Genomic DNA, 25,237 nt, shown 5'->3' on the forward strand with positions numbered 1-25,237 from the left:
AGATGGCAGGTTGATAATGGGAGTTTTCAGGATACACTGTCTCTTAGTGTAACTCCACTGAGAGAGAGAGCGAGACCTTTGCACCCAGACACAAACATGTTGTTTCTCTTATAATACACTGGCAGGATGGGGTGTCATATAATTTATAGTGGTCTATTAACCAGGAGAGAAGTATTATTACTAGTTACCTGTGTTATGATTTCCAAACATTGAAATGGCCCATCCAGCCACATGGAAGACAGTGTGAAGGCCACTGGCAGGAAGCCAGCAATTATGTGGCTAACTAGTAAAGCCAGCAGGTGCTACCTCAATACTAAAAGGAGAAAGGGAAACTTGAAGAGGGAAAAAAAAAAATCACATGACTTCATTTCTACTTCTTCTGCATACTACAATCTCTAGTTATGCCCCTGAAAACCAGGTAAGGGAGATCTACACAAACAATTCCCATGGGTGAAGAAATCAAGCAGCTAGTAATTTCTGCATCTCTCAACATGTGAGTTCTTCTGGACAGCAAAGTTATTTGGAAGCCTCACAAACTTCTGACTTATCAAAATGCAAACCTTGTAGCTGGCCAGGTTATTATTAGTTCACACTTGGCAATGCACCTTAATTAAATCCATTCCTGCAAATGCCACAGCCACATTTTAAGGACAAGAAAATAAAAAATGAGCTTTGATCAAAAGTAGCAAGGAGACAATATCCTTGAGTTCAAGAACAGTTTTTATTGTTTCTTTGTAGCTAATCATCTGTCCTTTCACTGAGGAGCTTGGCAAGCTGTCTGGGGATAATAAAATGACCCCTGTTTTCTAGACAGTATTTCTATGGAGTGAGATTGACACATGTATTGAAGTGTCGCTGACAAGTGCTTTCTTCCAGATGGAAATACTGAGTTTCAAATGGGATAAAATGTTGAGTACACATGGCACCCACTTCAAAATGATTGATAAATGCTATATAAATCCTTCCACTGGTTTCCACTAGTAAAGCTAATTGCAGTTTAGGTGCAATATTATGTTTTTCTAAGTGACTGCCAATGAATTTCTTCGTAAGAAAGTAATTTGAATTTCGGTAAAAAATAGGATTTTTCACTGGAAACATCCTTGGTATTTACTTTAACTGCAACATGCTGTCCAAAAAAGAAAAATAGCTATTATAGAGTCACAAAATAAAACCCACCTAAAATTTTGCATAAATTGTCGGAACTTGCTGGTTCTTTTGGCCAACGGAACTATGACGTTAATGAGTGTGTTGGCCATGTTGATGTTTTCATTCTTTACTTTCATGACGGGACCAAATGGTCTAAATAAAACAATTCGTTTGAATTCATGTTTCCTGTCACCTTTGAAAGTCAGCTCATACAACGTGCCTTTGTCTTTTTCTGTTCGGTAGATGCCTGTTGGAAATACATGAAAAAAGGAAAATGTTAGTATAATATTCAACTCAGGAAGAAGCTGCAGTACCAACTATTCAATACTATTCATCTAACCTAGATTTGACTAAAGATAAATGAGACATCATTTTTTCCAAAACGGGATGTGCTATAATTCCTTCACTGTTCGGAGTCAGCTCTCACCATCCAGCAAGCAGACAGTCTTAGACTGAGGGATGTGATCTGTCTAACCCCTATGAAAATCTGGCCACATTTAGCTGTGTTGTAAGTACCTGAATGCCATGACAATAGATCTGGCTATATATTTGTTCCTTACTTTTCAAGAGGATCTAGCTGCACATAGCATCCAGAACGCTATATCCATTCTGATGAGACTTGCCAGGCTGTATGTTAGGTGCATCCCTGAGAGAAATGGTTTTCTGATTGCATTTTCAGATTCTTTCCTTCTGAAGAATTTTTATTAGGCATCAATGAAAAATCCTGCATTAAAAATGTCTAAGAGACCGTTCCTAGCAGCCACCAGAATTTCTATCACTAACCTGAACAATCATGAAAAGACACAGAAATTATTTAATGTATTTATTAGGCACGGATGTCTGTACTTAGGTGACATCCCTATAGTTAATTCAGAGAGATCTGCCTATTGGAGCAGAGACTTCTAAGATGTGAAGACCTGTGGACTTCAGAGAGTACAATAAACTTTTAAACTTTAAATTCCTTTTGTAATGGGATAGGTTAGTATATATCAATGTTGTATTTTAATTGCATTCCCTTACCATGGTGAATTTTCTATTCTTGTCCACATCCTGAGGCACACAACAATAGACTCATGGGGCAAAGACAGAAGTTACATTGTTCACATGATCAGCCCCCCTGAGGTGCTCTACATACGTTCATGGCTGCAGACTGCTTTTAAAGTGGCTGACTGAGTGAAAAATTAACCCTCATCAAATGAGATGTCAGATAAAGGCACTCTTCTTTAGAGGTGGGACAGCTGGATCAGAGCCCTCCCACCCTGAAGCCCCTGACAGCTCTCTCCCTCCTTCTCAGGCCAGGCAAGCCCCAGCCAACAGCTCACTGCTTCTGGCTTCCCCTTCCCCTCTTCCCTCCCTTCATGCTAATAGCCATCCCCACCTCCCCAAGCTGGAAGCGGGGGGGTGAGGTTGGAGAGACAGGATGCCCCTCCCCTGAAGGCGGGTGCGATTCCCCTGCCCCCCCCCGACTCAGCAGGTAAATGTCTGTTGGGTCGGGGGTGGGGGGAGGAACTTTAACTCATGGCGCTTTATGTAAAGCACCATGAATTAGAGAGGGGGCCTGCACATCTGTCAGTGCCCATGAAGTTCAAGAGTGATTGGTGAGGAACCTATGCATAGTTCTTGCCCAGTGCTTTCTCAGTGAATAGCTTTGTCTGGTACTAAAACCACTGGTCTCTTTCTTAACAGGGGTCGTACACTATGCAGTTGATTGTAACAGTGCTTGGTGGTATATTTCTATTCAAATTCCTGTAAGAAGTTTTCTTTGGATTCACAAAATGGGTGAAATCTACCCGCTTGTGAGGAGCCACAGGAAGTACCGGGCACTACTGAAATTCTAGTTTGAGGCTGAAAGGCAGACACAGTAGCATGCAGACCTCCCCCCCAGCTCACCTATTCTGCAATAACATATGAATCTCCACAATGGGCATTTGAATAAATACATTTGTTGTAGCCAGGCTCATTAACATTTGAATTGTTCTTTCATATTTAATTCTTAAATGTAATTTTCAAACTATCTTAGCAATTACAGTTCACATAAGAGTATGATTAGATTTCTATTTCTTAAAAGAACTCAAGAGAAACAAAACACATGGATATATAATTGTCTAAAAGAATTCTAATAAAGGCCCTTTTTTTTATTTTTGTGGGGGACTTGTACACATGACCCGATTCAAATAATCATTTATTATCATGCTTTCTTTTCTGTATTAGTCACTGTCTAGTCCATAACAGTAGTTTCTCTCTCACCACACGGCTGCTTAGTTTCCCTGATATCAACTTGTTTTTGTCAAAATAATTCCAATCAACTGGCAATGGATGTGGCTCCTCATCCTGTTATTTCATTGATATGTTCAGAGAACTTCAAAAAGATTAGTGAGATTATTTTCCTAAGCAGGAGCAATGCTGGTTCATTGCTACTGAATCATCACCATATAGGTGTCCTTTTTGTAATCATTTCAGCTAACTTACTTAGATGTTTTTGATTTGTACTTCCCTGCATCCCTTGTAGCACTGTTTTACAAATAAACACATTTGTGGCCCGATCTTATTCCACCTACTAGAAGCCTAAGTATAATCCTGTTCCAGCCTCCTCAAGTTCCTGAAAAACACTTCATACAAAAGATGGATGTATCTTCCTCCTGCTTGCTGCTTTCTGTGATGTAAGCTGATGATGTGTTATGAAAGCAGATAGGTCAATCTTTTTTTCAGGGCCTTGAGAAGGATGGAACAGAACACACATTTTCATGTATGGAGAATTGAGGGACACAGAAACTAAGGGACTCATATAAAGGCCACAAAACACATCTATAGCAGTGCTAGGACCTGAGCCCACATCTGAGTCAGGGGCTACTCACTTAACCACAGGAACATCCTTCCTTTCTGCTTTAAGGCTCCCTCAGTTCCCTAAGGAATGACTTGATTACTGTCATCATGACTAAAAACATTACAGATTTTTAATAAGGTATGGGATTTTAGAGAATACATCAAGTGAGCCATCTTCTCAGAAGATGAGCCATGGCTAGAAACAAGCCTTACTAAAAAATAAACAACATATCACTAAGCAGTTTCCAAGAAAAACAGAACTTTTTTTTTTAAGTTTGACAGTAGCTAGATATCAAAAAGGATAGCAAATTCTTTTTATTGCTTCTAGTAGATCAACTAGTTTCAAAATTTCCATTTCTCTACAAAGCAGCATGCTTAAGATTTGCCAGAATGCTTTGAGTAAATTTATGCCAAAGAAAACTAATCCGAGATTTTTTAACACCAGGGACGGGCTGCATTGTTAAACATAGAGGAGACTCTGAAAGACACTCAGAAGTCTACTTTGGAAATGACCAAAAGAAACAGCTTTGGGGGAAAAACTGGGTTCTAACATGAAGAAGGTGGGAGACAGAAAACCAATAGGAATACTGGTATAAGAACAGTTAAAACCAGGGAAAATAATCTCAGGGTTTTAGTTTGCCAACTGCATTCACATTCTGAGGACATGGAAAAAACCTCACTCTATACTGCAGTTCAGACAAATTTGATTTCATCCTAATGGATAACAGTCAATGCAGCTTCTCAGATATTTCTTACAGTGCTAACCACAATACAGTTACTGAGTCCTAATGAAATACTGTTCAATGCAAGATAATTATGGACTCAGTCAGCAAAGTAGTTAAATACAGGCTTAAGTCCTGTTGACTGTAAAAAAAACATGCAAAAGTTCACTTGGCTTTATCTTTTTTTCTGCATCTGTGCTTACTACTTACTTTTTATTGCATTCCCTAGCAGCAGTAATTAAGATTGTGTTCACATATATTTCTCTCTAATTTTAGTCCAACCATTTCATTCACTTTCAGAACTAATTTTAAATTTTCATTACAATCTTCCTCATGCTACCTATGAACTAAAATATTGCCTATACGAACCTCAACTCCCTACAGGAAAAGATTTATTCCTTGTCCTGTGTAAGATCTTTATATACCTGCAATGCATATTTGATATCTTACACAGCTGGCTGACTGGTTGTATAGCAAGTTTAGACATTAACTCTAGGCTCAGACATTAACTGTGATTTGCCTGAAAGTCCTTGTTTAAAATCCCAACTACAAAACAATTGCTTATTATGTTCTTACTGACTAAAACCAAAGTCACAATGCTCCTCTTGTTCTTTCTAGACTCTTGCCCCTATTGATAAAAAGTACGTTCGTTCAGTTGTTAGTTTTTGCTTTGGGAATAGTGTTCTGATGTATTAGGAAGAGTATCAAAACATCTATTCTTATCTCCTTCCTGCATTAAGGTGAATGATTCATAAATATTTTCATCTTCACTTCCCATTGTGTAAATTGGAGTTGCCATGAGTTTTGCCCTGCCCCAGTGAGCAATAGACTTTCATTAACCCATGTTGGCTAGAATCACATTGTACCTAGGACAAAAGGTGTTTGCTTGCTGATGATATACACTAAAAAATGCCTTTCTCTGTTGCCTTTTAACACTCCCAAACCTGGCAGAAACCCAAAGAACATAAGAGAGGAAGGGAAAAAAAAGAGGGGAAAGAATTATAACAACCAGACAGTATGAATCCCAGTATAAAAAGAAAGGCAGCTCAAACATCAGCAATATGGGGGGAATAATTACAAGCAGAAGAGTGGAGATTCTCTTTTATTTTTGAACAAGGAAAATGGAAAATTCCTGCACACGCCAACTATTCCTACTTGAAGTCAAACTGTCTGGAATTATGGAAAGTATTCTCATGCAATAGCAAAACTGTAGAGAAGTTGTTTAACTCAAATGCAAGGAAGTAGGTTTGCACTCTGATCCCAAACACAAGTGCTTCTGTCTAGAAACTGTGGGGGAGGCAGCAATTATTTATTTTAAAACATCTAGATCATACAGCAGAAACATTTCCATTTAACAAGCTTCTGGCAGAAATGCTCTCCGTCCATTAAGAAAAGCAATGAAAACATGGAATGGAGCATAGGGGATATGTATGTGCTAAGAGGAATTCTGATGCAATAATCCACATTCACAATTTCAGAGCAGCCTACTGTTGCCAGTCATTGATTTGGGATTGGTGTGGACAACAGCAGTGACAGATACCAGAGGCAGAAGTAGCTCACAAGACTGAAAACATCATAGTAGCCTGATATTATTTGTTATGTCAGTAAGATCCTGAATCAGCAGAGTATTTTAGTCAAGGGGACACCGACTCAAGTGCTAACCTGGTTTGCTGAATTTGGACTTATATCATCAAGGAAATACCTGGCCTTATTGAACCAATGGCAACATTTCAAGTGATTTCGTGAATATATCTAAATTCTCACCCTGACTTTGACAGCAACTCCCTGTCTTACCTTTGGTATGGTGAGTTCTCTGTTTCCATCTACCCAAGCTGTCGGACACAGAGACTAACCCTATATACCCTACTGCACAGGGTATTGGCAAGCATTCATTTGCTGATGTCTTTGAAGCAGCTTTCAGAAGAATCAGGCTAAAATTTTATTTCTTTAGGTGTAATAATGGGCAAGATTCACCAACAAGTTCCAGCTGATTTACACTGCTCCAAAAGGATACAGCAGCTATAAACCTGGCTTTACTGGCTGGTTAAACCAAGTTTACAACTACTCTGTGTTGGCGGGTAGCACAAAGCAGCCAGAAGATATCAGTGAATCAACCCTGTTCTCAAAGCAGGCTGTGGGTTGCAGCACCTGCAAAGCCTGCAGTCTCAGAGTCAAGTTCTGTAGTGAGGTATGAAGATCCACACTTCAACGTAAAGCTGGTATGCCAGCTCCTCAGTTTCAATATAGGCAAGACAATTGATTTTTGTGCCACGTAAATTATAGTTGTTCCATTTACAAATGACCAAAAAAAATAAAGATGTCACAGAAGCTTTCAAAATAATTGTGTGCATAAAGACATTTCTCCTACACATTCAGATGGCTTTTGTAGCTAAGTCAGGCTGCAAAATCAAACTGGAGTGTAATGATTTGGGACTGTGGATGCAACTGAATAAGCCTGCTGTCCTGATCAGAAGGAAGGAGAAAAACTTTGCTCACTTGAGTGTAATTTAACTCCATACAGAGGGGCAGTAGGTCTTTCATCCACGTTGAGACAGGGGTGCAATTCAACAGCTGCTACCATGACTGAACGGTCCTGTTCAGGATCTTCTCTGCTTGCCCCACGTGGGAAAGGGGCTGGAAAAGGTGCCCTAAACCTTGGCTGTCTTATCTAATCCTGGCTGGATAACCATGTCCAGTGAAATCACTCTCTCTGCAGTCAAAAAGATGATAAGGAGACAGTGGCTTATGCAACTTGGAACATTCACACTTTGATGGATAACCAAGATGCCAAAAAACCAGAAAGAATTGTCATCATCTCTAGGCAACTAGCGAGATACAAAATTGACACTGCAGCTCTGAGTGAGACAAGATGACCAGATGAGGGTCACCTGAGGAAAGAGGGTGGAGGCTATACCTTCTTCTGGAAGGGGAAACCAGCACAGGACAGATGCATTTACAGCTTTGGGTTTGTCATGGAGAATTGGCTCAGTCAATTATGGAGGTCCCTGTGGGACATTAACAAATGTCTTATGACCCTCTGTCTTAAGTTCAATAACAAACAGTATGCCACCATCCTCAGTGCATACACCCCAGTGCTTAATGCTGATGATTATATTGAAGACAATTCTCCAACCTTGACCAGGTATTAATACTCAGAAGGAAGACTAGATTATTCTCCTTGGTGACTTCAACACCAGAGTTGCACATGACTTGGAACTTTGGAGTGGCGCAATTGGGAAGGAAGGAGTAAGGAAACCAAACCAACACATCCTCCTTCTGAGCAAATATGCAGAGCATGCATCAAGAACACCTTCTTTAGACAAAGTAACAAATACAAGACCACCTGGAGACACCTTCATTCTAAACACTGGCACCTCAACTGTGTTATGGTTAGAGTCCACGATCGAATTGATATCTGTATCACATGAGCCATATGAGGAACGGATGACAGCTAGACAGATCACCATCTTTTCTGATCCATTATGAACATCTGGCTTGCTCCAAAACACCAAAAACAGTCAAAAGCAATGTCAAAGGCTCTCAACACCAAGCCTCTTCGACACCTGAAGTTCTGTAAGGATCTCCAACAGTGTCTTCATGAAAAGCTCTCTGCCCTGTCCACAAATGAAGGCAACATTGAGAAACTCTGGAAGGGTTTTAAAACTGCTGTCACAGCAGACAGAAGTGCAGCTCCCAGCTGTAACTCAGACCAATTTTTGCAAAGCCTTCTGAGGCAGACACAAGTTACAAAAGATGCTACATTTTGAAATATCTTTATCTGATACTTCATGAAATGAGCAGTTTGATTTTCACCAGATCAGCCATTCTGAAGCTGTCTGCAGTGGTGCACTTATGTTTGGTTACAGCTATAAACTCCTTTCTGTGGTCAGATTGGGCAAAAATTGTCACTTCTGTCTGCACCCATATGGCCTGTGCTGAATCTATTGAATCCATCAACACCAAGATTGGTTTGAAGAGAATGATGCTGAGATCCAAGCACTCTTCAACCAGAAGAGAAGAGCTCATTCTGCTTGGCAGATGATATCTCATCCCAGCAGAAAAAGGAAATGTATCAGCTCCTCAAAGCTGAAGCTTAAAGGAGGATCAGGGACATTAAAAATCAGTGGTGACAGAAAACAGTGATCCTCAAGCACCAACTTCACTGGACCACTCATTCTGTGTGGATGCCTTACTCTCAACTCCCAAAACAAGTGCTCTACTCCCAGCTTAGGAACAACTCGAGATCTTGCGATGGCCCAAGGAAACACTACAAGGACACATTGAAAGCCTACCTCAGGCAAATGAATGCTGACATCAAGAGATGGGAGGAGCTAGCTTCCAAACAACTTCAATGGTGCTGCAACCTCAACCAAGCAACAGCCCATTTCAAGGTAAAGCATCTTGATGCCTACCTTGCTGGGGTCATCTCACCTCAGCGGTCTTTCCTGCTCAAGTGCAGAGGGGCAGGACCTGATGATCTTTTAAGGTCCCTTCCAACCCCTAACATCTATGAATCTTCCTCTCAAAGCAGAGAAGAAAGAGTAGAGGAGGAAAAGAAGAGAAATCCTAGCCTGCAGCCTACTCTCCCCCATGGAAAGACGTGCAACTTCTGTGGATGGATTCATGGCTCAAGGATTGAACTCTTAAATCATCTCAAGACCCATCAATGAGCTGTGATAGAGATTATACCCAAATCAAAGAATTGCTGATGATGCCTCAGGTTCCTACCATTGGTGAACATCAAAGCCAATGGGGGCCTTAATTAATAATATATTAAAAATGAATTATATAAGCACAGTATAGCAGCTTTCCCCATGGTTACTTTCAGTGGATTAGATTCTGCCTTGCCCTTCGTTAGCTGTGCCTTGGGGTCAGGGTAGACTCCCTGATCTTGTACAGCCTGTACATTGGCCAAATAACACACCAGCAATGAAGACAGAGTCAGTGACAGAGCAAATCCACCCTATTCTGGTCTTATTTATATCCCTGCAATTGGGCCTGTCCTCTGCAATAACTTGAAGAAATCAAGGAAGCCAGATAATCTTTCCGTCTTGGGGCCCTGCACCATGGCACCAAGGTACTATGAAACACAAATACACTGATTTGAATGTCCTGCCCCTCTCCAACCCAAGGGTGGCAGCTTTGGCATGGTATATAATGGCTGTTGTGAAGTCGAACTGGATTCTTGGTAGACATAAATAGGCATAGTCTTGCTAATGGAAACGGAGCTTGTGACAGGTCTGTGCTTTGGTCCCTGCCTCTTTCTGCCCATATTCCCCAGCCTATTCCACCTGCTACTCCTCACCTGCCCTGATTTGATGGTGATTGGTATGTATTCAGAGGGAGGCTGCCCTTAAGACCAGGGTAATCCTTTCCTTGGTGCCTTTGGACTATTTTTGTGCCCTCCTTGCCATCCCTGTAGCCATGCCCACACCTCACTGATGACACTCCATCTACCCATTTGTAGGGACTCTCTTCCTTAAGCTCTCTTTCTCTCTGCCCAGAATCAGCACTGGACCTCTCAAGCCCCAAACCCTGGTCAGGTTTCAGCCTTTTTAGTTTGTTTCAAATTTGGCTCAGGTCCACTATTTCTGGCCCTGGCTCTCTTGATCTCAGCCCTGCAGCAAAGGGTGCCTACCACATACCTTGCTCATTGCCTCTTCCACCCTTACAGCCACTTCCAGTCCTCCAATCCTTTAACTCAATTCCAAAACACAGAATCAGAACCAAAAGGGTTAATCCAGTTATATGCTATTTCCAACCCTCCAGGGTTACAAAAAAAAGGTTGCTGCTATCTGGATCTGCTGAGACTTCCTTCCTCAGCTCCCTGGAGTTCCTCTCACTGGAGTTCCTCCAAGCTAGAATTTTCCTCCCTTCCCAGCTCCTAAACCCTGGCTTTATTTGTCACCTGGCTGCTGTCCACTTGTTGCTGCTAAGCTTAATGGGCTGCCTGGCTTGCCCTGCTTTGCAGCCTTTCCTGGCTCTTTAGCTGCTCCTGGCCTCCAGGCTTGAGTCTCTTTTGAGCTACCTGCTGCGTCCCCTTCCCCCTGTGATTCCCAAAAGTTCATCTCTCAAAAGGGGTCAGCCTCCCTGTCCACTTCCCCTGTTCCAGGCAAGTAACGGGGCTTGGGTTTCCTGTTACAGAGCTCCACCTATGGATACTGGCTGAGACTTTGACCTCTGGTTTGGATGCTTTGCAGCAACCTCTCTGAAGGCGGGTTTTGCAGGACATTTTCACAATGGTTTAGTCCAAGCTTATCTAACTGGCAGCCCACAGGCCACATGCATTCCTGAAAGAATTAACCTGGGGCCCCTGGGCTCCCAGTCTGGCTGCCATTTCCCGCAACACCCTCTGGCAGAGTCTTTGGAGCTTCCACTCCTTTCTCCTGTTTCCACTTCCTGCCTTCACCCCTCGGGATGATACAGCACCGAGGGAGCCTGTGACTGGGGGTTCAGGAAGACCCAGGGACCCCATGCAGTCTGGGAGCACATGTGCAGTGCCTTGAGGGTGGGATGCCCGCCACTGGTGCAGCACGGCAGAGAGAAACCCATGCAGCACAACACGGTGTGTGGCCTGCACAGCAGGTGTCTAGAGGGCCTGTGGCCCTCAGCCAGTATCAAGTTGGAAAGCCCTGGTTTAATTTTTTCCACAAGACACAAGCCTGAAGCATCTCTTTTTTTATCTGCAGGCCCTTGACAGCTCTTTGTCAGTACCTTTCTTGTCTTATTTGCTAGCCAGGAACCATATGATTGCCAGCTGGTGTTTGTATGTATATAGAGTCCTGGCCTCTGACTAGGGTGCCAAGGCTCTGTGTGCTAATGAAGAATTGTAGTGAATTTTCAAATGATAAATTAAACATTTACAAACTGGGTTCTGGGCTGTGAAATAAGTAGCTCAGGGATGAGTTTTGTTTTAGAGGCAATACCACTTAGAGTGGGCTGGGTTTAATTGGCACTGATAAGGCCAGAGGGAAGAGCTGCAGGGATTCATGTGTTACAGCCTCCCAATCCACTCTTCTAAATGGCATCTCAGGGACCCCAGGAAACCACTGCAGTCATCTGAATGTCATGGTCTCCCACTCTGCATTTTATACTGCCATGACCAGTGAAGCAAGCAGCAAGGCAAACCACTGCTAAATAAAGCTGAGATGTGTTGCCTTCTCCACTCCCAGGAACATGTTAACTTTGCCTTTGCCAGTCAATATCAGATGAAGAAAGCCGGCCTCAGCAAATAAAGAGCTATGGGGTCCAGAAACTATTCAGTGTAAAGGAAAGCACCAAAGATGCTTTTGCCTGAGCTGCCAGACTCAGCAAACTAAAGTGGTCACTCTGGAAAAGGCAGGAATGTAACCTCTTCTCCAAATGTCATCTGCAAGGCCACAGCACTGGTGCCATGATCGAGGAGACAAATTTCTTCTCTTATGTTATGTTCATCTGGGTTAATCAGCCTTGCAGCTTCAGTCTCATTTACAGGCTATGGCATTATACAGAAAAGGGCATGCAGCAGCATAAATGAAGTGAATCCAGGACTATTATATTACAAGCTGCTTCCTAGCACTCTTCTTCCACAGTACTTCACCGTCAATGAATGAGTAATGAGATCAATTGGCTGCAATATGCCCTCCTAGGTTTGGCTCTCTGCTACTGCAGCACACTTTCCTGTGGGCTGGAAGTTACCACACAGCAAGGATTACTCTGTACCCCTGTGTAACAGGGCACTGGGCTGTGCCTATTCCATTAAGAGGGCAGGAAGCCTGAAAGGCCACTTGCAGGTGATGAAAGGAGTTGATTAAAGATTCACCTGACCAGCAGCAGGCCAGGCTGGAGCTATATACTGCATTGGGCCTGAAGTAATTAGGCAGTCTCACCTTGAAAGTCATAAAGACAGGAACTATTAGCAGCAGAGCTCCTAACTTGATCATAGGACAGAGCAAGCAACCCTGCAGTCCAGAGAACAAGAGAAAGATACCTGGGATAGACAGGGGTTAATTTATACAGGCAGGTGGCCTTGATTTCATGTTAGATCCAGAGAAAGTTTGGGGACTGCCAGAGGGCCTAACTGTTTTATTAAGTTGTACTGATGGATTAGCCTTGAGCCCTGCTGGGACTGAGCAGGCTGAAAGGGACTGAGCAAGATTAGAGGGTCTGAGAGCCCAGAGAAGGGTGCAGAGCCAGACCAGGGGGCCCAAGAGCCCAGAAGAAAGGGGATGCACATGGGACAAGGGGGCCCAAGAGTCCAAGGGGGCTGAATGTGTAAAGCTAACATTATGAGTGATAACACCCATGAAGCATGGGACATGGTGTAGGGAAGGGTAGAGCCAGGCACTAAGCCCTTAACCCTACAGGTGCTAAGAGGGCCTGAGTAACTTAAGTGCCCAGCTGAGATTAGCAAGGTCCAGGAGGGACCTGGTATGACTTGCACACCTTAAGGCTCATTCTAAGGCCCATGGGCAGCCTCCCTTACATAATCCTCTGTAAGAACAAGTGGCAGGTAAGCAATTAAGGGAGCTCCACCTTGGAGACTGAGTCAGGCAGGAGCTGCCCAGCCACCAGAGAACATCATGGCTGCCAACCCTGGGGCTCAGATTTGCCACACCATGTCTTCTACATTCATACGTGCTCCCAGAGTTGGATTATCCCACATCTCTTTATAGCTGGGCACATGCACAGTTGACTGACAGCCTAGGGGGAAAAACCCAAAACAGGCTCAAAGAATGCCCCATTGTCTTGTTTATACCAGTATAAAGTGAAAATAAATCCAGTGATTTCAGTGGAGTTCTTCCTAGTTTGTATCAGTATCAACAAGACCAGAATTTGTTCCTAAAAAGAAGAGGACAGGAATACAAATGCTGCTCTGTCTTGCAAGGAGGTGATATCTAGTCAGGGTCATCTAGCCCAACCTCCTGCATAGGTGGGGGATTCACTGTTCCTAAACCAACCCAGGCAGATGCCCCTCCAGCCTCGTCCTGAAAACTTCCAGCTAAGGCAATTCCACAACTTCCCTGGGCAGCTTGTTCCACTACCCTACAATTCTAACAGTTAGGAAGTTTCTTTTTTTCCTGAAATGTAATCTAACTCTGCTTTGCTGCAATTTAAACCTGTTGCCACATGTCTTACCTGTAATTGGGCTCCCTTGTTCCTCTTACAAAGAAAGAAGGGGAAAAAGAGAAGGGCCCATTAAGTGGGACAAGTTAGACTGAGATAACCTGCAAGGATATGAGAAGGGGAAAGGGCAGGAAGTCCCAGGCAGTGGAAGAGAAAGGAGCTGAGCCTAGGTCACAGTGATTGTGAGCTGGCCTGGGGAAAAGTCAGAGCTAGGAGAAACCCAGCCAACATGGAGTATGCCTGAGAGAGGCCAGAGCTAGTGAGAGCCCAGCAGAAGAAGACCCAATACCAGATCAAAGGTATGGTGAAGTGCAGGGATGGCTTTAAAATGGAGTTAGGAAGCCACATTTCCTAAGAGGCCCCACAGATCCTTGGTTGTGGGATGCACTTCAACCCCAAGAGCATTGCCATCTCTTAGGAACTTGAGCACTGAAAGAACAACAGGTCATGGGAAGCGTGTTAGATAAGGAAGCCAGGAGACAGATGTGGACTTAATGGGGGCCTCACAGGTTGCACCTCAGCTGGAAAAGGTGCCATTGCTCACTTACCCCATGGCAGAGGGAGTTTTTCACCCTTCTCTATGGACTCTTTCAATATATGAAAACTGCTATTGTGTGCTCCCCCCACCCTCCAATCTCCTTTTCTCCAAATGAAGTATACTTAGATCCTTCAATCACTCTTCATATGTCTTCCATTCCAACCTCTTGATTATCTTAATTTCTTGCCTCTGCATTCTCTTCAGTTTTCTCTATATCCTCAAGATGCAGTGCCCAAAACTGAACACAGTGCTCTCACCAAAGCATAAACAAGACCAGGCAGAGCACTCTCACCTCCCATGTCTTGCCTACAATGCTTCCTGCAATGAAATCCAGCGCTGCTTTTGTTTTTGTTACAGCAGATGCACATTGCTGTATCTGCAATGCAGAGAGACATAAAACACCACACTGGGATATGGAAAGGGCTGCAATAAAGATTAACAGATGTAGAAGCTTTCAGCAGAAGACAAACATAAAGGAAACAGACAACAAACCCAAGCAAACATCCAGGGACACCTGAGTCTTCACAGCTGTTATGGGCAAGCCTCTTAAGAATTTGAGGAGTGTGGGGGACACGTCTCCAGTCTCCTTATTCAATGGTATTACATGGGGCCCAGACCCACCATGAACACTGAGAGCTCATAGCTCTTCATATAGGCAGACACATCAGTCTGACCTATCACTTGTAGATGTCTCTGTTGAAAAAGCAAAATGCAGCCTGGAGTCAAATGTGTTTTACTAACTAAAATGCACTAAAGAAAGAAATGGCCGGATCTCTACATTCTGTCAAAATAGGCCTCCACAGCCTCTTCTAGGCTCCTAGACCCAGTTAGGTCGTGCTAGGAAGGATCCCATCATGATGTCCCAGAAATTGTGTTTCAGCAGCTAGCTGCTGTCCAGTTTTAAATGGCTGAAGTGATAGAACAGCCCTCTAGTGGCTGGGGAATGGACTTGACACAGTAGAGGTTGATATTTAGCATCATGGGTGTAAGGCTGTGCGAAACAGAAGCGTTTCGTTTCAACCAGCATTTCGACGTTTTGACAAAACAGTGTTTCAACTTCTGTTTCAAGCTAAAATGTCTGTTCCATTTTGTTCCGTCAGAACGTTTTACGGTTTCGACCCTGTTTCAACGTTTCGCCCATAGGATATAATGGGGAAGGTTGAAACATGCTATAACTTTGTCATTTCTGGCCAGATTTGGATGAAACTTCCAGGAATGGTAGCCCCTTCTGAAGGCATAATGCATGCTAAATTCCAAGAAGATAGATGCAGGGGATTCAGATAAAATTCACCCCACAATCTTGAGAGCAAAACTCATGTCATGTGTATGTATTAAGCCACAAGGGAGTCAAAACTGCAGGGATGCTATCCCCTACTGAGACCACAAATCCTGCCATGTTTCAAGGAGATAGGTGCAGGGGGTTCAAAGACTCTGCACTCCAAAATCCTGAAAGCAAAACTTGTGTCACGTGTAAGTGTTAAGACACAGGGGGGTCAAAGCTGCAGGCTTGCTAGCCCCTGCTGAGGACACAAAGCCTGCTAAATTTCAAGAAGACTGGTGCAGGGGTTCTGGGGGAACTGCACCCCAAATTCTTGAAAGCAAAGCTCATGTCACGTGTATGTGTTAAGCCACAGTGGGCTGAAAACTGCAGGGGTAGTGGCCCTTGCTGAGGCCACGGAGCCTGCCAAGTTTCAAGGAGATAGGTGCAGGGGTTTGGGGGAAACTGCACCTCAAGCTGAGGACCAGCAAAACTTGGGACATGGGTGACACTGTGTGTGTTAAGGCGCAGCAAGGTGAAAGCTGCAGGGATAGTAGCCCTTGCTGCGGCCACAAGGCGTGCCAGCTGTTGAGGAGATCAGTGCAGGGCTTCTGGGTTCTGAGGCCCTGCACCTCTGGTTGCTGACAGGTAAAACTCGTGATGGGTGCTTGTGCAACTGTGTCTATCTTGGGGCACTGGAGAGGGGGTGAGGAATACTACTGCAGGCCTGGCTGCTAAGCTACTGTGTTACCAATTAATCATAGTTCACTCAGGACCTAGCTACTACATAATGACTTAAGAGCATGGATTAACACCTACAAAACCAGGACTAAGGAGAAGAAATAATCAATACAGACAATCAACTGCCCCAACACAAAGACAGTCAGTTGTACAAGCACCCAGTTCATGAGTTTTGCCTGTCAGCAACTAGAGGTGCAGGGCCCCAGAACCCAGAAGCCCTACACCTATCTCCTTGACAGCTGGCAGGCTTTGTGGCCACAGCAGGGGCTATGATCCCTGCAGCTTTCACCCTGCTGTGCCTTAACACACACAGTCACCCATGTCACGAGTTTTCTTGTCCACAGCTTGAGGTGCAGTTTCCCCCAAACCACTGCATTTATCTCCTTGAAACTTGGCAGGCTTTGTGGCCTCAGCAGGGGCTAGCATGCCTGCAGTTTTGACCCCACTGTGGCTTAACACATACACGTGACATGATTTTTGCTTTCAGGATTTTGGGATGCAGTTTCTCCAAACCCCCTGCACCTATCTCCTTGAAATGTGGCAGGCTGTGTGGCCTCTGCAGAGGCTAGCATTCCTGTAGTTTTGACTCTGCTGTGGCTTAACACATACACATGACACAAGTTTGGCTGTCAAGATTGTGGGGTGAAGTTTCTCTGAACCCCCTGCACCTATCTTCCTGAAACTTGACACACTTTATGCCCTCAGAAGGGGCTACCGTTTCTGCAAGTTTTATCTAAATCTGACCAGAAATGACAAAATTATAGGCTGTTTTGAGCTTCCCCATTATAGCCTATGGGCAAAACCTTGAAATGGCAAAACATTTTGACTGGCCTCATTTCGTTTCGAGGCTGTTTCAAAACATGTTGAAACAGCATTGAAACAAAACTGGTGGTGAAATTTCGGATAGCCCTAGTATTCAGCTCTACCCCATCTTACTTCTCTGATTTTGTTCATATTCAACTCATCCCATCTGCTTTACAACAAATGCTGGGTTAAATTTACCCCTCTTGGCTGCTTCTCCCGTCATTCCTACACACCATCCCATAGGCATGAATACCATCCCTGAGCAGAATACTCTCCTCTGTTGCCAGAAGTAGAACAGCTTGAGAAGTAGCTAGGGAAAGCAGAGCAGGGCTTATTCCTTTTCTTAATGTTAACATTATAGCAGGGCCATAATTTTCAAAAAAGCCTAAGTGACTTAGGAGCCCAGCTCTCAAGAAACACCCTGAAGCTCCCCTGAACATCCCAAACAAAAAGCAATGGCATACATACATGTTCTTTCAAACTGATCACAGTCCTCTCCCTAGTCCCAACAGGTCACTCACCCTGTGTAGATGGAAACTCTTCAGGGAAGAGATCATATCTATCTGTCTCTCAGCAGCTCCTCAGCAGAATACCTTGGGCCTTCCACAATAGCTACACTATCAGGTGTTTTCATCACAAAGCCATTGCCTCCAGATCTGGCACACACAGGCATTCCTGTTGGCAGTGGCAACCAGGAAGTCCAGAATGGGCAGACACCTTAATAAGTAATTCTGCTATGAAATGTGATCTAAAGGCAATGTGTCCCAATGAATAAAGGACTAAACAGGACAACCTAGGAGAGCTGAGTTTTATTCCAGCTCTGCCACTGGCTTGTTGGGTAACTGCAGGCAGGTCACTTTGCTTCCCTGTGCCCCTTCTGTCACATGGGTATAAGGATACTGATCTCTTGCAAAAAACTCAGAAAGACCACAACAGGTCAGACTGTTTTGGACATTATGAATTTCTACCGGGAATTTCTGGGTTTACCTTGTCTATCACATATGTGTTTGTTAGTACTGTGCATCACCCGTAAAAAGTTTTCCGGATTGAGAATCACTGGTCTAGAGGTTAACCCTGTGCATCCTTACAAATAAGGAATGTTCTGGGGGGAACATTTGACCTTTTTCTGATTTACACCTGTGCAATTCCATACTGTATTCAAATTCAAACACATTTTAGGTGAGCAACTGCAGTCATTAGAGTCTGCCTCTGGTGTATCTTGCAACTTTATTGTCATCATCACTGAAGTTACACAGGTGTAACTGAGAATACACCAAGGGACTGCAGGGGCCTAATGGAGAACAAAGCAGAACTTGCATTTGAGATGTAGTTATCAGTGTGCAAACCAGCATCCTTTCTCCAAAGCTCTGTTGGCTCTGAAATTCTTCACTAGAGTAAAAACCTTTAAATACACACAAACCACGGATCTGTGAGATAAAAAGGTTCTGATTTTACCACATCATTTTTCGAAGAACTGTGCATTAAATTATCCATGATCCCTGTAAGAAGCTCCTTTGAGTCACAGGGACAGTCCTGGGAAACTATGACTGATGCTTCCTGAGGTCTATAGGTTCAGTGGTGAGAATATCCCTCTCCCCATGACAGTAACATCAGAACTTTTCGTCAACCCCAAACTGACTCATTCACCAAGACTCTTGGTCCTCCAGATACAAACCTTCAATGAAGTCAGAGGCTGCATACAGATGATGTTTTGTATTGCTGTCACCCTCTGGGCTATTTAAAGTCTCCAGTGCCAAGTCAATGGCCTCCACAAGCTCATCTCGCTTGTCTTTTCTCACAGGCTTCTCCTCAGGGTGGCGTGTCAGTCCTGTCTCCAACTGGTACACCTTCTGCAGAGTAAAGCTCTCAAAGGGCACAGCTGCATACTCTGTGGACAGCTTCACGCCTGCATGCACCTCTGCTTTGTCAATCTGGGAATGCAGGAATGCCAGCAGATCAGTCTGGGTTTTCTCAGGGTTGCTGCGATCCAGCCCCACACCCAGTGAGTCAGTGTAGTGGTCCTGCACATTCTTCAGCTGCTCGCTCCGCTCCTGGAGCTCATCTTTCAGCTGTGCAATTTGCTTCTTCAGGCTGTTGATATAATTGCGGTGCTGCTCTTCTCGCTCCTGCAGCATAGCCTGGTAACCCTCCTTGCCTGTGGGGCTGTTGGCCCAAGGGAATGCCAGCTGTTCATCATCTCCCTTTGGTGTACAGGCCAACATGTAGACAAGGGATACAGCACAGAAGACAGCAACAAGCAGGCCAACCAACCGAGGAAGCCATGCAGTCAACCCTCGCCGAAACATCATCTCTCGGGGAGCTGCTTTGAGTATGTCAGGACCTACATCACTTTGTATGTCCAAGCGCAACAGCTCCTGTGCTTGAAGTCATCTTAAATAGATGCATGTGTGCACACAAGTTGCTTTACCACCTTCGTCCTAATATGCATGCCTTGCTTGGATATTGGGCAGAGTCTTGCGTACTCTTGATGGTACAAAAAGCTGAACTATGAAGCAGAGGCAGTGAGCCAAGTGATACCTGCCACTCCTGTCTATAACTCCCATTGTAACCTGATCAGCTCATGCGTGTTTGCAGAAAGTGACCTGAAAGACATACGACAAAAACCAGTTACACAAACACATACTCTACAAAATCAAGTCAGTGGTTTTGGAGACAAGGGTTCCAAGGCTTTGCGCACATGTGGCGGCATTTGCTATTGTCCCTTTCAGGCCTGTCTAAAGCAGCTCAGACTGTTGTAAAGTACTTCCACTTTGGATAGTGCTAAAGCTGAACACAAGGCCTCATCCAGGAAACCCTATACATACATCCTTAGCTTTGAACACATGAATGGTCCCATTGATTATGAACAACTGACCTGAGCTTAGAACTCTACTTTCATACATCCACAGCAGTCAGCTTATAGCTAGATCTCCAAAAGAGCAGAGTGCAGATTTTCCAGAGAGCTTAGCTCTCATGTACCAACCTAATCATGATGTTTAAAAAGGCATGGCACCCAGCAGTTCCCACTGGGATTCTTACAGGAAAGTTTCCCAAGCTGGGCGTTAAGGTCTTGAAAATCTAGTCCCATCTGAGGGTGACTTTTGAATGCCAATCCCTGTAACTGGTCTTCATGACAAGTTGCATGTCATATTTGTAACTGGAGGGCAATAAGCAGATCTGGGTGGAATTTTCACAAGTGCCATGCAATTTAGTCCCATTGAAGGTCAACAGGTGCTTTGCATGTAACCAACTTCATTTCTTTCAGTACACCCATGCCATATAGGTAATGATGCCCCAGAATTTTCATTCTAAGCCCTTGCTTTCAGTTGCTGATAATTTTAAGAAACTTCTACCACTTCAACTTATATTGTGATGTTTTCCATGCCTTGTCTCTTTCTAAGGCTGAAAAATATAGAAGGTTTGAGCCAGTGGCATAACTAGGACAGGGGAGTAGGGCAGCAGGCTGGAGCGCCAACTTTGGGGACAGGGGGAAGAAGAAACTAGCTGCTGCTGCAGCCGCTTGATCATGATTGTCATCATGGCAGCTGTGGCAACTAGAAGTCATCAATGCCCCCGTGTGTGGTGGCTGCTTCAGGAACCTGGTTGTCTTATTACGCTCTGGTTTGAGCAAAATGGTTCAGTCATTTTTGAAAACAAGAAAAGTGAAACACAAACACATGTGTGCACATCTATCATTATGGTTAAAAAATATTGTGAATTCTTATAACAGAGGCAGAGTAGTCAGAAATAGGAACTGATATGAACTGTAGAAAAGATGTGTCTTTCAGTGTTTCTCTAAGACCAGTTTTTAATTTCAAAATTAAAGTGCAAGTAGGAGTGAGATGTATATAAATTTAAACAGCAGGACTTCTTAACAGCAGACAGAGAGTGAAGTTCCTTGTTCTGCCACAGAACAGCTGTGTGGTCATGGGCACATTACTTCTCTTTGTACCTCTAGTCCCCCTTCCATTTACTGTCAGTCTTGCCTAAACAGAGAACAAAACTCTCTGAAATAGAGGCTCTCTCTTACAAAGTATCTGTTAGATGCCTTTCATAATGAAGATACAAGCCCAAGGCAAGCCCACAGACAGAATAATAATCTATCACTCAAAGTTTTGAATCGAAGTTGTTTTGCAGTATGCACGGCTGATTTACAAATCAAGGGACTGATGCTACTGGAAATACTATGAACAGGGTTTAGTCCATGTGGCTAAAAGTGTTCTGAAAGCTCCACATAGCATTTTCAATCATGTGACTTTCAAGGCTAGTTTCATTTTTGCTAATCTGATAGTGTCTAAAGAAAGCTGTTCCCATTCATATATGTACATACTCTCTTTGGCAAGGGGGAGCAGGGGGGAAGTCTTTGAACTGCTCAGTGTTTATCTTCCATAGTTCCTTTTGAAGTAACTCTATCATCAATTGCATCAGAAGTAAAGTTAGGCCAATGCTGAGCTGTATTAAAAACTCCACTCTGAATCTGCATGGTTAAACTCTCAAAGATTATGAACTCAAAGTGAGCCTTAACACCACTCCCCTGTGTATATGCGTTCTGATAGAGCCTTTGATTATAAGTAGCAGGATCAGTCTTCCTATTTATCCCACCCTCCCTTCAGTAGGTGGGCTGAAGTGGTGAAGGTGTCTGTCTCACTACAGCTCCAGAGGCAGGAGTTTCAGCCTTTGTTTGGATTCACTCCAAAGGCTGGCCTCAGGTAACTGTAAATGGGTTTGGAGCCATTCAAGCTAAGGACATCATGCTTTTAGCTAAACAAACTGGCACATCTAAACCTTTCTAGCCCACTAAGTCACCTGGGCTTAGATAAATATATTTTCTCTGTGAGAACTGCTCCCCTCTCAGAGCCATTTCTATGTCTTTGTTCAAAGCCCACTGAATTCCCTGAGACTCCTCGTATGAACTTCCTCAGGCTTCTGGATGTCCATCTCTCTAATGTGGTCCCTGGTAGGCAATATTGCAGCAGCTCTCTACTCAAGTGGCAGGGCCTTTAATGTCGATTAATATCTTAGCAGCCTGTGATGTCACTAAGAATGAGGGTTTGTTTAGGGAGGAGGAGTTGAGGGGGCTAGGGAAGGCTATAAAAATCCAGCCTCACTTTTTCAAAGTGACACTGAACTGCTGCTAAAATATTTATAATATTCCCCAGAAAAAGCCAGTGGTTTCAATGGAGAATTGTTGCAGTAGAAAAAAATATTCAGAGCAGCAGGAAGAGAGGGATGAGAAGGGAGCTTGCAGTTCAAAAGTGTCGTTGCCTTTACTCAAAAACCTCTTCTTACGGCTGCCTTACCCAGCTAGCTTTCAGCTGGCCATAATCATCTCTTGTTTAATTGCCTTCTCTTCACCTCCCCTGAAAATGCACGTACTGTTCTCAGCGCTGTCAGGATCATAACACCTCTTCAGTGTTTTCACATTTGCCAACTGCCTACATCTTTAATCTGCCTTTTGTACAGTGAAAGGCTGTTGCATAGATGCCTCTTATGGATGCCCCATGAAAGCTCATCCCCTGAAATGCAAGGGAGCTTTTCAAGACATGGAAATTAATCTAGAACATAGCTGGCAAGGGGACTGCAAGAAGGCAGTGTAGTGTACAGTGAGACGAGATCAGGAAGTGGTAGGATGTCCTGCATAAAACACTGCTGCATATATATGCTTCACTTCACACAATTAGTCCATTGACTGTATTAGCAGAGGCTGAACATCAGTGAAAGGAGTAGTTGTGCTAGCAGAGTAAAACTTGAAATTGCAACTCAATGGCTTAAATAAATAGTTTTATTTTTGAAAAACAGCATTAGGCTTAGACTTTGGTTAAAGATCTGACCTTGGTTAAAGATCTGACCTTCAAAGATGCACGTGTGTGTGTGTGTGTGTGTGTGTGTGTGTGTGTGTGTGTGTGTTCATGTGCATGTATGTGCTGGTTTAGGGTTACCTTGTTCTCCTCATCCCCTTTGCTTTCTAATTGTTAGTTTCATTTGTCTCTTGTTCTCCAAATATACCTCAACGACACTGAATAATCTGAACTACTTCATTCTACGAACCAGCACGGCAATAAAAAGAGAAAAATGGATGTTGCTGGAATTCCAGGTTCTTACACCGGTATCATAACAGCTGGGGGTGGTGGATCAGCAAGTGGGTGCTTGTGGGTGTGATTTCTTGCCTACAACATGTCACATGCAACAGCTTCCTTGACTAGCTCAGCTGCTGGAAAAGCCCCACTAAATTGGTTTAGGGTGACAAACATTATGCTTTGATATGTTGCTTATGTAGCTTTCATGCTTCTGTCTGATATAGCCATGGAAAATGCAATGCCTCACTCACTGCTTCTGTAGCAGGATGCTGTGGACTTGTTTCAGAAAAGACAGGACTTTGGGCCATGAATCCTCTCATGTGCTCCAGAAAAGAAAATCTGTCTATGAGACTGCTCATGACTTATCCCCAGCACCCACTCTAGAGCCCTCAGTCTCTGACAGGTCTGAAAGCAGACATTACAGGGTGAATCTGGAGCAGCCCCATGGACAATTTTCCACTTCTGAAGTAGACTTGAGGAGCAGGGCATACTCTGTCTCAGACTTCCTAAGACCAGCTGCTGACAGGGTATAGATAAGTCCTACCTTATGGGCCACAACCCTTGGGCTTAAAGCAGGCTATGTAGACCAGCCGGTACCTTCTGGGTGCTCTCCAGAAAGTGAGGTTAATAACAGATCATGGAATGTACTGAATCTCCACCTAGGGAAACATTTTGCTTACCAAAATGCAAGTGCTACGCTTAAGGAAACAACAAAGGAACACAGAGGAACCATCCTGGGTTAATGGGAGCAGCAATATCCCCAGTCCATAATGGCACACACACTTGGCCAGTAAGAACACATAGGGATGTTAGCGTTGATACTCCTGCCTTTTGCATGTGGACATATGTAAGGAATAGACCAAAAAAAAGGGTAAAAAACATTTAAGAGAAGCTGGTTACACAATACCCCTACAGTCCAGAATTCTTTCCAGGTGCCACCATTGAATGATTCCTTCTGTGCTAGCAGTACTTTCCAGCATGGGCAACTGGTACCTCCCAAGTTTGGGGGGCACCAGATCACCGACGAGGGGGAGAGTCTCCCAGCAGCCGATCGCCAGCCAGGGGAGAGGGTGAGTCCCCCAGCAGCCAATTGCCAAGCCAGCCACGAAACCGGAAGTGCACTTCTGGTTTCACGGCTGGCACTTCCAGGGGGTACTTGGCCAATCTCAGGGATTGCACATGCACCTGCTGCACATTGCCAGTGTTTTCCAGCACATGGTTAGTGGTTAGCAAAGACTACCAAATGCTGTAGCACAGACACCTTAGTGCTCAGGGCACAAGTGCTAGCCAACTTGGAGAAGGCGAGGCCTGATACAGTGGGTCTACGGATCCAGTGATGGGATAGCACAAAGGGCATCTAAAGCAGAAACAGACATGAGGTTTCTTGAAAACCACTGAATTCTGGTGAAAGGGGAGGGGTCTGCTGTAAGCTATGGCAGGAGACATTTGAGTCCATTTATGGATCTCTCACATCAGACTCTTTCAGGGACGCAAGTTTTTTGAATGGATGTGGTCAGGTAGCCTCTATGTCCTGAAGAGAGTCTTGCTGTAATGGATTTCTGGACTGGAGCTTTCCACAAAAGTTTTTAAACACAGCACAAAGTCACAGGACTTAGACATGGAGAGGATATGTAAAATGATCTAGCTGAGTATGTTGTACTCCTCAGAGCCTCAAAAATCACTTTTGTGTCTTCTCAGTCTTACCTTACCCTCCCCTGTATTCACAGATTTAGTGAAGGGCCCATCTGGGCCATGTGCAGTAAAGTGCTGCTCACCTAGACCTGGGCCAGTATGACTGGGCCTTAGACCAGTGACCCAGGACAGATATCTCGGGGAAGCACGTCTACTGAATTCTACTAGAAATGAGTTTCCTGTGCTGTGACTTATCTGAATCAACCCTTGCAATGGAAGTGTAACTTTCATTTCCCATGAGTCCTTATACTGGCTCATGGGCTAGGGATAGACATTACGCATAACCTGGCTTAAGTGATCAGAAACCGGTTTAAACCTTTAACAGAACAGA

At 44.0% G+C, this 25,237-nt stretch overlaps 1 protein-coding gene across 6 annotated transcripts in view; it reads right to left on the reverse strand.

Annotated features, from left to right (window-relative positions):
• CSGALNACT1 (chondroitin sulfate N-acetylgalactosaminyltransferase 1) overlaps positions 1-25,237 on the reverse strand; it is a 104,275-nt gene that overhangs the window by 22,228 nt on the left and 56,810 nt on the right. For all 6 annotated transcript variants that reach the window (XM_090036776.1, XM_090036774.1, XM_090036777.1 and 3 more), the window contains 2 exons: positions 18,813-19,740; positions 1,177-1,393 (listed from right to left, as the gene is read on the reverse strand). In XM_090036776.1, coding sequence (XP_089892902.1) covers positions 1,177-1,393; positions 18,813-19,446 — 851 coding nt within the window. In that variant the 5' untranslated portion in view covers positions 19,447-19,740. The remainder of the gene's footprint in view (positions 1-1,176; positions 1,394-18,812; positions 19,741-25,237) is intronic.

This window comes from Crocodylus siamensis, chromosome 2 (genome assembly GCF_052110815.1).
Source record: "Crocodylus siamensis isolate JL-2025a chromosome 2, ASM5211081v1, whole genome shotgun sequence".
Classification (NCBI taxonomy): Eukaryota; Metazoa; Chordata; order Crocodylia; family Crocodylidae; genus Crocodylus; species Crocodylus siamensis.